This window comes from Capricornis sumatraensis, chromosome 4, assembly GCF_032405125.1.
Source record: "Capricornis sumatraensis isolate serow.1 chromosome 4, serow.2, whole genome shotgun sequence".
NCBI classification, from domain to species: Eukaryota; Metazoa; Chordata; class Mammalia; order Artiodactyla; family Bovidae; genus Capricornis; species Capricornis sumatraensis.
The window spans coordinates 78,424,180-78,439,142 of record NC_091072.1 but is presented as its reverse complement, the minus strand read 5'-3'; the positions used below and the strand labels follow the sequence as shown (position 1 = coordinate 78,439,142).

Genomic DNA, 14,963 nt, shown 5'->3' with positions numbered 1-14,963 from the left:
CATAGGTACATGCTCCAGAAAATTGAATTCCATTCAGGACCCTAGTTCTCGGACCTGGAGTCCCCAGATAGTGGCACATTAAAAAGCTCCCCAGGTGTGATTATGGTGCACTATATTTACTTACAGCAGGTCTGACTTGGTCCTCCAGATTAAAAAAAATTTTTTTCCATTCCTCCAAATACTTGGTATGCAAATGTTTTTGATGACCACTTTTTCTTCATCATAATCACTAACACTATATGAACCCCTACTAAGTGCTACCTTACTATGCTTACAAAACACACCAGACACGACTTATCACTGCTTTAAATAAAACACTGCTACTCAGGATTAAGCATGTATTTATTTTAGTTCAGTTAAAACAAACATACAATGTTTCATTGAAACGTGTAGCACTCTTTGCCAACAAGTCTTACTGGAATTGTTGGCCTCTATAACAGTACAGTGAGGATATTTACATTATATACAGAAAGCTTACCACAATCAGGTTCTCAAAGGTCTTCCACCACACTAGAGCATATTTGATTTCATTACACTAGATCATGTTTTAATAGCTACTACATTTTGAAAATTTAGACCTTATTTAAAATTTTAGAGTTCTGAACCTGCACCAAGTTTTCATGAAAAAAATGTGTTGTTCACGTAGTCTGCTTATTGCAAATACAATTTTAACAGTATTTTAAATTTTTAGTGTTTACACAATTTGTCAATTTGTTTACTGAAATCTCTGTACAGGTACTTTTGGGACAATTCTTATAGATACATAATGTGAATTCATCAAAATGCAGTTAAGAAACTTATAAGGAAGGATATATACATTTCAACCCAAGACCCAAACCTGACATTATATACAACCTATTTACAAATACATATGGACAGACACTGTATGTACATAAGATTATCATAAATATTGAAAAATAGGTTAGCTTTAATGGATTAATGCTGTTCTATAAATAACATTAGTTATAACTGAAACATCCACGGAAGACAGTAATGCAAAATGAGGTGACAAGACAGTGGTTTTAATACTGAAGACTGCTCATTACTGGGAATTCACTGTTTAGGAACCTCCAGGTAGACAAAGATAGCTCCAAGAAAATCATGCAATGAAATTTACCCTTGGCAGTTGATTTGGAACCTCAAACAGCCAGGGGACTGGAGGAACCTTCCACATCGATTTATTTATTTTTTTTCATTTCTTCCTGGTTGCCTCGGTATTTTCTCCCAAATAAAAGGATGTAAACTGTAGAGGTATTCCCAGGCAAGTCTTAAGTTACAAAACCAGCGATTCTTTCCAGGAATTCAAGCAGAAGTGCCAATTCTTGGTCTGAGCTAGAGGTGAGGTTCTGGATTCGAATGGAGTGCCAAAAGCCCAATTGAATGAAAGCAGTGCTGTAGAATCCGTCTTCTCACTGCCTTTCGAGATGGTCCCCACTTTCATTTTTGTAGAAACAAACAAAAATGGACCATTGGTTTCACCCAATGGAGCACTACAAGACGTCTTCCAGTTCAGTTCCACAAGGGTCTCTGACTACAGACACATCTTGTCTGCAACTGAGTCACATATAATACAAGAATGCGTAACAAAAATCATGTCTGCCACATTTCTGGCCCTTGCCTAAAACTAAAAATGTTAAGTTCAAGAGAACAACCTTACAGTCAGGTGACCAATTGATGATTCCATTATTTGCTTCCCTCAACCACTAATGGAATTATGTGTATTAGATTTTAGACATTATGCCTGATGAGCAAAGTACCACATTATTTAATAACATATTCACCATACACCATGACGTACAATAAATGTGCTCTTAAAGCCAAGTAATTTTTTCACGTCTAACTGGGATTGAAATGGAAGGGTGATCATGCAGTCGGACCAATAGTTACACTCAGGTTGCACTGTTTTCCCTAGCTAACCATTTGTTGGATGTAAACAAGTAATTCTACGTTGTACAAGAATGAGATGACAATGCAGTGCACGTGAGTTTTTTTAAAAAGCTTACTGCATGAGAAACCCAGTGGCCTGTATGAAGAGAACTTATACCAAATATAGGTGTAACCTATGGATTAATTAGACCTCTACTGTAGACAAAACATGAACACAACTAAACCACACATTGTCAAGTAATTCACACTTCCATAGCAGATGAGCCATATGAAAAGTTGTACTGTACTCTCTGGATAGAACAGTTTTGGCCTACAGCCATCAAATGCCCATTTTCCACTTCTGGAAGCAATGCCAAAAAAGGGCTGGCCCAAAAAAATCCAGAGCTGTCAACCCAACTCTGGAGGCAATGCAACTGAATAAACCCTGTTTTACCCAATTGCACTATTTGGTACCTCAAAATTAGTTATTTTATTTCCCACAGAAATACCTGCATTATCTTCCACTCTAATAGACTGAAGCCATAAATATTTCAGAGTCTAAATGAACAAAAATATTTGGGGACAGAGAAGAAAAGTGATGAACAGAGTTCACCTGATTTGGTGTAGCCACAATCAACCAGTTGTCCTTTAAAGGTAAAGTCTGAATGGAAAATGCTCCTAATTACAGTGTAATTTTTCATTATATCATTTTCTCTAAAAATTATTTTGGATAAAAAAAAGTATTTGGCTTAGTATGCCTACAAAAAGGCAAATCATTTCATAATACTAGTAGTAATTGTTTTTAAATAACAATGATTTTTTTTTCATGGAATTCATTGACAACTGCTTTTGGATAAAGTTCAAAAAAAGCAATTTTTAAAAAATAAAAGAGTGCTTCTGAGGTCTTCGAATATTTTTGGTACAAAAAAATAATAAGTGTTTTTCTCAATGGTTATTTCAATACTTTGCTGTAAATTAAAAAGAATTATTTCTCACATCGAATGGTTCCATTAGGCACATTCAAGTAAAATCATAAAATATCCAAGTTAAACAATGACACAGCCAAACATGTGGCTTGATTAAAGTTAAGAGTTCGTCCATTCTCTGGAATGGAATAAAATTGTCACTTCCGTTAACCCGAGACTCGTGGTTTGGTGTTAATATCCATTTCTACCATACAGAATAGTTTCTTTAAGAACGAAACAAAACAAAACAAGAGTTCACTTATTCTGCACTCCGAAGAACCAGCGAGGAATCTGCACTTCAAAAGGAAGTGAAACTGAAAACATCAGGTGAAATTTCATAGTAGTTGAGAGCTGTAGACTCAACACTGGCATCAAATGGACTACTGTGGAGTTTTCGAGGTGGTAGTTAATGGCCACCTCCCGGGGCATTGTGGACCCAATCCAACACAATCAAGGCCATGCTTCCGGTCATCACCACTATGCCACTTAGCAGGAAGAACAGAGCCTGCAGTGAGCACAGAGAAAATGGATTAGCAAGCAACAAAACATGTATGCTAAATATTCTTCTACTTTTAAAAACTAGGCTCATAATTTCTAAAGGGCCTCCCAGGTGGCGCTAGTGGTAAAGAACCCACCTGCCAATTCAGGAGACACAAGAGATGTGGGTTTGATTCCTGGGTTGGGAAGATCCCCGAGAGTAGGAAACGGCAACCCACTCCAGTACTCTTGCCTGGCGAAATCCACGGGAACAGGATTTGCACTGGTGAGCAATAGTCAGTGGGTCCCAAAGAGTTGGACAGGACTGAGTGAATTAGCACATACAATAAATTTCTAAAAGTGTGTCCGTATTATTTCACAGAGCTACAGTTTAGCTCGTTAAACTGTCTTGAATGATCAAAGTTAAGTAAGGAAAGTCGCTCAGCCGTGTCCAGCTCTTTTTGACCCCATGGACTGTAGCCTTCCAGGCTCTTCCGTTCATGGGATTTTCCAGGCAAGAATACTGGAGTGGGTTGCCATTTCCTTCTCCAGGGTATCTTCCTGACCCAGGGATCAAACCCAGGTCTCCTGCATTGCAGGAAGACTCTTTATGATCTGAGCTACAAGGGGTTATCCATAGAATACTAAGTTACTGTATTTTTAAAATCGTCTCAAAATTTCCCTTCTCATTCCTTTGTATCAAAAGAAAAAGTAAATAATCTTCTTTACTAAATAAACTGTTGCACGCAACAAAATTGGACTGATATTTCTGCATTTTTGAAAGGGAAAAATCTTAACTTTTAAAATCAAATCTATCTTAAAAATGCAGCCTGAGATGAAGCTGGAGGTTTTTCTAAGAGACATGAGTAGGTCTACTCTAATTCTACTCTTCAATGACTACACCAGATATTCTGAGTAAAACAAGGTAACTGTTGTTGATTCATAAGCATTTCTAGTACTTTAGTCAGACAACAGTTGTGGAGAAAATGGACTGAAATGCAGTCTTTCTTTTAAGTATCCCTACCAGGATCATTTGTGGTGAACATATCATAATCTTTGTAAAATTAGTTGTTATAGTTTATAGTGTAATAACCCCCTGACCCCACCTGAGCTTTGCTTTGAAAACGGTTAGTTTCATTTGACTAAATACTCCATTTTTTTTCTCTTTTATACACTCCAGGCCTATTTAAGTGCCTGTCACACAGCTGGTGGTCAAGGTTATACTTTTAACCTCTATTCCTATTTCTAAAGTATCTAGTAACTTTCTCGCAATAAACTTAAGAATACATATCAGAAGGCAAACCATCTCTCCCCTCCTCCCCCATTCTTCTATCTGTGAAGTTATGGGTATATTTATTAGAAACTTAAAATGAAACTACAATAAATGACATTTAGGAGACTAAAGTTACAATCAGTTGAGGAACTTTGGTATTACATTATTCTTCTTCTGGTCATAAACTCTCACTCACCCCAATCTTTTGTACAGACTTCATAGGTTCTTTCTTCACTAACTTGATATAGAACGCAGACGGAAGAATAAAAATCAACATAGCAGCTGCAGATGCACCTGTAAAAACAGCATTGACTATTTCTTAAGAATTCAATGAATCACTTGCTATTTCTTTAACTTTAAAACTTCTGATATTTCAATCAACTGTGATACTTCCTAAAACTTACCAATGAAACCAAAGATATCCCTAATATTTGGTACAAAGATGACAAGCAAATTGGTAAACACCAAGATAGACACTGTAATGACACTATGACGCCACCAACTGAACTCCTTTGATGCACACAGCAAATGAGTTACGGAACTCCGGATCTGCAAAAAATAAGTGAGTGAATAAAAATTGCAGCTTTAATCAATGAAAATGAGCTACAAACAATAGGAAACAAGTAGCTATTTAAATACTCAAAGCATACCCCTCCTCTACTGCTCTTTTCCTAAACATCTAAGCATTAGAAAGATCATTATATCCTGAATTATGGGGAAAAGATCCCAAGATGTATTTTAAAGCTGGACAAAACATTAAAAAAAAAAACAAAACCCTTTCAAAAACCAAAAACCCTTGATACTGCTGTAGTAGTGGTTTTCTTCTTACAGAACATGAAAATCTCACAAATCTTCATGCCTAACAACTCATTCCTACTGAAGAGAGAGCAGGTGATCACTTACTGGGAAAATGACGACAGGTACTGTTAGGGTGACAGCCACCAACACAGCCAAACGGACAATGAGAAGCAGAATATCAGTTTCCATGACAGAAGAGTAGGTATGAAGCAATTCTGACTCAACGTGTTCTATAGAGAAAGACAAAAAAAGAAAAAATGCTTCTTGTGTGTTGTTCTCTCTGGAGATTAGTTAGAAAATCTAACTTACAGCTATTATCTGCACCAAAGTTATTAGCTACTCACAAAACAACCATAAACTAAGAGGCTAATAAGATTAATTTGGAATTAGGGTTAATGCAATTAAAATAACATTGAAGGAAAATTTTTCTAAATACCTAGGAGAGATTTAGCCACATGACCCCCATTAAAAACAACAGGAGCTAAATAGCTAAATCCCAGGGTTTGGCTTACAGTCTGCATGTGTGTTGTATAATCTGAAGGGAATGGGAGAGGAGAGTCAGGATGAACCTAGATGCAAGCACATCACATATAAAAATGCCATCATATGGCAAACGGTGGATTTTGGAGCCTGTACTCTAGAAATTACTGATTCAATATACACTACAGGGAATTCTAAACTCTAGGTTCAATTGCTCATCACAAATAGGAAACATACTGAAACAGACTGAGCATTTAAAGTGACAGAACTATACACACGAAGTATGAACTTCATTTCACCAAGTGTCCTTTTTGTAAACTGGACATTATTTACCGTAAAACGTCAGGTATCCAAAGAGGGCAGCAAACAGGTACATGAGAAACATAGCAAAAAAGGAAATCTTGGACACATTCATCATTCTTCTACGGCTGCGGCTGCACAAATTCAAAGGAAAATACACATACATATTATAGCGGTAGTTAGAGCAGTAATCTAGTATTTTTCCAGCTTTCCCAATTAATTTATATAAAAGTTGCTAAAGCACTCACCCTTTAAGCTCTTCATAAATAGGAAGAATAGCAGGATGACAGACAAATGAAAAGGTCAGAATTGGCACAGCATAGACAGTCTGCAAAAAAATGTAAAAACCTTCTTAACATCCTGATGTAACAAACTCATGTGATATCACAGTTCTGCAACTTACATTTTATACTCATTAATCTTAGAAATCAAAGCTTAAAATGTTTTCTTGCCCAATTAGCTCTTCTAATTTGTTCACTAGGTGTGAGCAATATTCTCACTTCTGAATGTGGCAGTTACAAGATACAAACCAACACTTTCTTCTCAGTCCTCAATAATGAGCTAATAACCATGTTTCCTAAAGAGGAAGCTATTACCTCACCTCCCTTTACCTTGGGAGTGTTAAAACTTCCAGTGGGTTATTTTCCCTATTTTCTTCCCTAAAATCTTTCTTTGAAAACAAAATGATTATAGTTACCTGTGAGTTGAAGATAAAATAACGTGGTTGGCAAGAATCACTTTCAGTCCTATTAAAACCCACATCAGGTACAAAAGTTGCTGGGTGTGTTAAGCTGCCGTTTACTGTTTCATTAACTAGAAAAGCAATTTCTGCAGGACAAGGAATCTGAAACTTCTTGCAAATCACCTGAAAATATATTATTTTGCATTTGTTAGAATGAATAATGTGACAGGGCTTAGAAAAAGAATCTTTAGCTTTAAAGAAAATTTATACCTACCACAATCAGAAAGAACATCATACACAGCAAGGAAAGGCCACTGGTGTATCCCAAATATCCTATAAGGAGGAAAAAACATGGGATTCATTTACTAAATCAGGTTTAGGGCAAATATGACTCAATTCTGTTTCTAAGACTTCAGTGTGGACACATGAAATTTCTAATTCTTACACAGCGAGACAGAGAATTACTTAAAAATACTTGTTAATTACTAAATCGGTAACAACTATCCCTTTTGCATTTTTTATAAAGCACAAGATGTTCTAAATGGCAACCAAGTGCTTGGGCCTTTTGGTAGAGAATTTCTTGAAGACTGGCAAGTTGCAATTCTCAAAGGTATGTTTTTGGGGTTCTTTAACTCAGCTCTCATTAATTTCTATTAAGAGAAAGCTAACTAGTTGGTGGGGCTCATTTCGATTCTCTTTAGAGATGGATTTGCTCACCTAAATTCCTCAGCAGTGACAAGGGAAGAATGAGCACCAGTGATACCAGCAGAACCAAATAGTCACCATTCAGATACCACAATCTGAATGAAAGAGAAGAAAACCAAGGTCACAACCAGTTACAAATATCCTCAGAACAACATATATTTCTTCTCACAGCACTCGTTTTATACTTAAAAAAATAAAAGAGAGAGAGAGACAGGTTGGAAAGAATTATTACTTATTCAAAAAGCCCACATAGGCAGGAACAGCTTTCTAACTTAGTGGGCACAGTGAATATTCACTCAGGTTAGAAATGGGGTCTGAAACAGTATCATTTTTGTCCCACTGTTTGCTCTGGGAAGGCTGCCAGCTGCTTCATAACATAAAATGCTTCTTAAAGGCTTGATACTAACGTAGGCAACAAAGCAGCACTGTTAAGCCAGTTAATCTTATCTTTAAGCATTTTTAGAAAATTGTACACCAACTTTGTCATAGCTTTAGCACACATTGTTTTAATGCTGGAAACAAGGAAATTTTAAAACAAGTTTCTATCAGACATTTGTTAGCAAATGTACTTACTAAACATTTCAACAAGGAAATTTTTTCACAGTTCTATAAAATACATAGGCAAAAAACAAATAACAAAACCCAGTGCCCTCCAAACAAGAGCTTATTTCAGGCTGTCAAGAGTATGTTGTGACACCTTGACCCACCTTGACTCCAACAGTAAAAAGATCCCTTCTGAACTCAGAGAAAATGTTATGCACCTCTCTAAAAGTTTTAGCAATGCTTTTTCCTTTTTAGGTAATCAACTACACCTTGTTTTAAATCACTGACTTTCAAATTCTAATTGCCCTGTCAATTCTAACTCTGCTCACTTTAGCAATAAAGAACCCCCACAGAGAGCTAACATTTAAAGACCAGCTTATTAGGTTTCAAATGCTGCAGAGATAACCACACTTTTCTGTTTTGAGATAATGAGCTGCATGTAAGCAGGGAAGTACATTATCCTTCCTCATGTTTACTTTAGATAAAAACCTGTTAGTCTGCTCCAATGAGTAACTCTGCGAGAAGGACAAGGTTTCTACAGCATGGCCATATATTTTCTGGTATTCTGCTATTTTCAACAGATTTTCCAATTCACAAAAATCAGACAGGGATTGATTTTTAATGTAATTCAAAATGTTAGTCCTAACTTAGGTTGGGGTATAAGTTATTCAACTATATATTCTGGGGACAGTAAAGAGAAAAGGTAAGTAGTTTCAGAAAACCTGTTTACATACATATATTTGAAATTTTTTATTCAGTTAACTATCTAGCTTCTATCTTGGCCTTTCCTTTGCGAAGTTCAAATCAGTTTCTGGGGGACTTCTTGGTCAGTTTCAACAAGAATATTAACAAAAAATAATTTACTGACAATCATTTTGTATCCAACTTTGATAAAATGTATCTAATCATTTTAGACTGCAATTGTTTCTTATGAGTAACCTTACTTAGCACCTACCCATTTGTATCTTCAATGTTCATTAATGCCTGGATCACCAAAGGTAACTCATATTTCACTATGAAGAGGTAGCTTGACATAGCTGGAGGAAAACAAAATTATACCATTACAAGTGCAAAATGTTGCATGTGACACCAAAAGTAGCGTGTCACCACTCTCTGCTACATAAAGAGCAAAAAACTATACCCAAATCGTCTTTCAAACACTCTTACCTCCAATGTTCTGCATTGTAATGGATCCAGATGCTGTGAGCTTCCCAACCATTCCAAATGCTTTATGTCCCAGCTGTTCATATAATAAAGACCCTATAATTTAAAGAACACAGACGCATGAAGGGAGAGAAAGAAAATCATGATAGGCATAATTGTTTTAGAAATATAGAGTGCTACCATACCTCCTTCATTGGCAGTCTTCAAAAGGAGATGAACAGAATACAGGGAAAATATTGACACAAATGTCAACAGAATTCTGATGAGAGAAGAAAAAGGTACAGGGTTATACATAAGCACGTCTATACCTAAAAGACAATTCCTTTTGACTTTATTTAAACATTAAATACAAAACTTGTCCTAATATTTTTGCTAGACAGAATGACCCCAATGATGTGTGTTCACTCTTTTGGCTAGAGTGTCAACAAGCTCTCTTACCTCCCTAAACATGACTGCATCATGTCTCAGGTGATAGCTCTACAGTCCTGGTTATGAACAGGGTCCACCCACTGAACCAAAGGTGCCAGGAGACACTGGAAAGACTATAACTTCCCAGTGAAAGAGTTGTAAGACTTATACTTTGATTCTGCTACAGTGGTAATTAGTTATGTACTTGCTACTTCTTTGTGTTGTAATAGTTTCTATACCTATAAAATGGTTTTAACACTTGCCAGTTACTTGGGAAATCCAACTGAGACAAGTTCAGGAAAGGTCTGGAGTTCCCTTGAACCATATAGGTAAGCATAGGAATGGGACTATATGAAGGAAGGAGAGATGATATACGCTAAGTGTCAGGGTCAGCTTTACAAAAACTGTCATCAGTTATTTGTAAAACTGATGGGTGTCATCAGCACACATCAGAGGAGTAACTACTGTGACGATATACTATATTGCGCCCCATAGTATGGAAGACAAACCCAGCATTGTCACAAAGTTAAACAATGTCTGTGTGAGAACAAGCAATCTATCAGTGAGACTGGGCTGTCTCCTCCCTCAGTCCTTTCGCTTGGATGGAAGAGGAGAAAAAAAGAAACGAATAGAGAAGAACTAAAGGTTCTCTACTCAGTCACTAAGTTTTCCCTTAGGGCACACATTCTCTCTCATTCCAGCTTTCCTTCCCTCCCCACCAGGCAAGCTGAGAAAAACAAATTTCTTTTTATTAAAATGAGCCAACAACAAAAGCAAAAAATCAAAATCAGGGAAACTCATGGAAGACTCTGCAAACAGGATGACAGTCACATTTTCCAAATTCTGAAATGGCAAATTGATTAAAGTACCATATAAGGTCTGGCAAAGAAATAGATGTCTGTTAGTTAAACATAGACGGTGGCATTAAGCTGCCGTTCCAATGCCAAAAGTTTAAGGGTGTCTAATCTGTAGTAGCAATGACACCATCAGCCTCATCGCTAACTGAACAAAGCATGGCTTAATCAAAAACAATGTCGAAAGTGTGCTAACAAACTCAGTCCCTCTTTTACATAGAGAAGACAATGAGGAATGAACAGACTCCATAACCTTTGAGGTCACTTTCAATGTCAAGACTGGGTCTACTTTATAGGGTAAGCTACAGAGTTGTTTAACCAGATAAGGGCAGCCATGAGGCTTTTGGAGCATTTACCTTTATACCTCTACATAAACCAAGTAAAACAGTGATGGATTTAAAACTCACTTTAGCGCTTGTGATATTGTTTAGCCATTTACTGAATAATCAAACATTCAAACACTATTAAAGTATAAATAATTTCAAAAGTGCAAGGGTAACACAGCAGAATTCTGAGTTCTTTTATGAAACAAAGGTAGCATTTTACCTCATGTAAATTCTGCACCACAACCACACTGGAAGCATTTAAAAATTGCCTCTGGTTTTTACATGAAGAGTTAGGAAGGGTTTCAAACATTTAACAATGATGCCATTCAAATACCCCACTAAAAACTTTGAAAACTCCAGGGTTCTTTCTATGTAAATTCCTGGCTCTTAGTCTTAGACCTCAAAAAGCCTCATGGTTCGTGAAGCAGGGTGAGTGAATCCTAGCTTCCAGTGCTCAAAGCCACACTTAACACATGTGGAATTTCACCACAAAGCAGAGTTTTGCAAAGGCTTGCTTTTCTTTTCAGAACATTCTCTTCTGCTAGGAAAAAATAACTTGAGTAGAAGGCACCAGTCAGCTAACTAAAACAAGACTGTAGCAAAGAGAGAATTCCATGTTCTGTGTATATGTGGTTTCTTCGTCTGCACAGTAAATCACCCTAAAAAGAAAGTGCCTTAGCCAGGAGTCCACCGTAGCCCAATCTTAGTAGCTATGATACAAACAACGCTGAAACATATCCTCAAAATCACAGGTATTTTTCTTTTATGCCTTTTTCCTGGAAATAAGGTCCATAGTTTTATATTCTCCAAGAGTCAGTGACCCTAAAATGGTTAAAAAACACTGTTTGAAAGTCTTCTCCTGCTCCAAAATCCTATTCTAGGTATTCACGTGGGAAAGCACAGGGAGTAACTAATTCTAACTAGACAACTAAGGAAAAAAAAAATAAAGCAATTCAAAGCAGATATTTTTTAAAGTAGTCATATTTTGTTGTGGTAATCACACAGACATGGATTAAAAATAAAAACAACCCCAAAAATTGAGACCAAAAAAAAAAAAGAAAAAAAAAACACATATGGGTTGTTTTTTGTTGTCCAGAAAATTATGACTCACTTTTCTTAAACGTGTTCTAGATTAGACAAATACCATCACACCCTATATATTTAAAACACAAGTTGTTTTCCTTATGTACATAAGAGGCCACAGGTCCTTGGGGAGACTGTCAATTTACGCTACGGAGTTGAAGGTACCATGCTTTTAAAATGTTTCTTGCTTCAAAGTTTGCCAGAGTAAAAATTTTACCCTGGATTCATCCACAGTTCTTTATAAATACCCAATCCCTATTCAACTTTATTCCCTCCAACTCAAAGACTTTTTGGATTATTAGTTTTAAGAGTTGTCCTAATTTTCCCTACCTAATTGACTTTTTTGATATCATGCAGTTATGTAGCAGAATAAAGTGATTTTTGGATTTCTCACATTTTAAATTTTAAGCAAATGATTAAGTCAATTACTGCAACTGTAAATTCAGTCTCTGGAGCCAAAATATATGCTGTATCATCATATTAACTGCCCTGCGTGGCAGACTCACTACTTACACATACTTACATAAAAAGAGCAATTCCAGTATTAGCCATGGCATAAGAAAGCCCAAGGATTCCACTGCCCACAATCGCATTGCTCAGATTAAATACTGACATTCCAAAGGAAGTAGTACCTGGATGCTACATAGAGGGAAAAGGATAACCAAACATATAACAATAATTAAATGGAGAAAACCAGCTTTGGGCAAGTTAGACTTGAAATCTAAAAATAAAACTATTCTTTTACTCCATAAAGCCACAGAAACACAAATGATTATTTTTAACTTACAAAGTCAGTTTCATACTTCTTCTTCCCCAAATTCGACTCAAGTAAAAAGTTCTGGTTTTCAGGATCTACATCGGCATAATGGCTACAAAACAGAAAATCAAAAATTTTAAATTGGTTGAAATACACAAAGGAATTCTTCAACACAAAACGCCCCCGCGTTTAGCTGTCACACATTTTAATTTAAATGCATATTAAGTAGTAGTCGACTTTCACACGACCTGAAGGCGTGTTCCCATACAACAACCAGATAATGTTCCAGAGATTACACGCTCTCTCCAAATGCTACAATAATTTTAAGCAACAGAATTCTACGTAAAGAACTTCCGATGCACACAAGCCGTTTTTAAAAACGCACACATCTCCCACCTTTTCAGAGCAGCTTGTTTGGTGGGGTAGGAGTAGTTGAAGTCGCTGTTGGAACTATAGCTGCTGCTGTCCTCATCTGGGGAAATATTGAACCTTCCCATTTCAGCTTTCTTCATGTTGGGCAGCGGGAGGAATCGGACGCTGAGAGTAGTGCTGGGTTCCTTTTGTCCTTGGAGACGCACGAGCCCGCGCGGCTGCCTGTGAAGGTAGAGGCGGCGCGTCAGGACTGCAGAGCCCGCCCTGGTCACGTGACACCGCCGGGAGGCGCAGCGCGGCTGATTCATCCCCCGCCAGGCGAGTGGAAAAGTACCAGCCGAGCGCGAGGGGCGGGGGCGCGCGCCGAGGGGCGGAAAAGTACAGACCGCGGAGCCGCCGAGAACAAAGATGGTCCCACCGCAACGCTGCGCCCGCTGAGACTCGCGCCCCCCGGGACCCTAAGGACCCTCTCCCGCGCAATTTAACGTTTTGCCCTCTCTGTTAGCCCAAGTTTTACGAAAGGGGCGTGGGGGGAGCTCTGCATCGCTTTTCCCGCAGCCTCCTTGGTCGTGCACAGGCACGCAGGGCACACATCCCACCCAGATATTTGGCTAGGTGTGCACTGCATGTAATCCAGGCACACAGCTCCCCGTTTCCAGCATTTACAATAGCAATGCCGCGTAATCCTTTCACGCCGGGAGCCCCCAGATGGGAAAATGCCTCTGCGGCAGACAGACTCGAAGGGGGCGTTAGGGCGGACACTAGTTTTCTCCCGAGAAGAGGAGCAGAGGGGGCGCAGAGCGCCGAGGGTTTGTTTACACGCGCACGCCCGTGCCCTCGAGCACACCCGTCCACTGGCATTTGACTCGCAAGCTCTTAGCCCGGCCGGCCCCTCCTATGCCCGGAAAGGAAACTGATGCAATATCGATCGCCGATTGTCAAACGTTCCCGGTATGTCTTCCCCAATCGTGGCCTCTGCTACATTAAAAGCTCGAACCCACATCCGCCCTCCCCCAAATTCCAAGACCCATGGATTTAATTATTTTTATTAATTCAAATTAGTCACCAGACTTGTCGCAGTGGAACCGCGAGCCTGGCTGGCTTCCCCTCCCCCTAACGGGAAGATGCGGCTCCGATCTTGGCGGGCACACGGCCCCCGCGCCGCGCCCCTCCCCCGCCCATAAGAAGACAGTGACCCCCGCTGCAGGCCGGGATAGAAGTCTGGCCAGCAAACCGAAAACGCCCTCCCCGGGAAGAAACGACATCCTCAGCTGCCTTCCCGCCGCGGCCCCTCCCGGAGGCCCCTCCCCCACTCCCGCCCGGACCCCGCGGCTTTTGCACAGACGCCCCCGCGCGTGTTACCTTGGTGGTCTGGGCTCCTGTATCCCGGAAACAACACGCAAAAGACTTCGGTGAGTTTTTCTCAATCAACAAAAATCAAAAAGAAAAACAGAACAAAACGAAAACCCCAACAAGAAGCAGGAAAATAATTTTAATTAAACAAGGAAATGGCAAGTTGCCGCCCCAATCGTCCGGCGTCCGCCGTCTGAAGGGAAAGGCGCGAGTGTGCGGAGCGCGTGGTCGGGCTGCTGGCGGCGGTGCGAGGAAAGCGCTCCGGGACGGCAGCGACGCGCGGCTCTGGAGCAGCGGGGCGAGCGGTGGGTTTTAGCGGGAGGACGCGTCAATGGGCGGGGCCCCAGCCTCCGGAGCTTGCTTTTTTGTATATCAACACCACCTGGGCTCCGCCCCCGGCCAGCCTGGGCCCGCGAGGCCCCGCCCAGCCCCCCGCCCCGCCCCCTGCCCCCTCTGCCTCCCTGCCCCCCTGCGCCCCTCCCGGGTGGCGGAATCAGGCAGCCCAGCCCCGCCTGCTTCCTCCCGCGCTCCTTCCAGGCTAACTCCGCTTTGCCGAC

General features: G+C 39.6%; 1 protein-coding gene across 1 annotated transcript; it reads right to left on the bottom strand.

Annotated features, from left to right (window-relative positions):
* Positions 1-339: 339 nt before the first annotated feature.
* SLC38A2 (solute carrier family 38 member 2) lies at positions 340-14,665 on the bottom strand. The gene is made up of 16 exons (XM_068971994.1): positions 14,416-14,665; positions 13,078-13,275; positions 12,712-12,793; positions 12,448-12,563; positions 9,439-9,512; positions 9,257-9,349; positions 9,045-9,126; positions 7,559-7,641; positions 7,116-7,174; positions 6,857-7,024; positions 6,408-6,487; positions 6,193-6,293; positions 5,485-5,609; positions 4,986-5,130; positions 4,778-4,875; positions 340-3,336 (listed from the first exon to the last, which is right to left on the bottom strand). The coding sequence occupies exons 2-16, from the start codon at positions 13,191-13,193 to the stop codon at positions 3,238-3,240; spliced, it is 1,521 nt and encodes a 506-aa protein (XP_068828095.1). The 5' UTR covers positions 13,194-13,275; positions 14,416-14,665; the 3' UTR covers positions 340-3,237.
* Between the last annotated feature and the right edge of the window lie 298 nt (positions 14,666-14,963).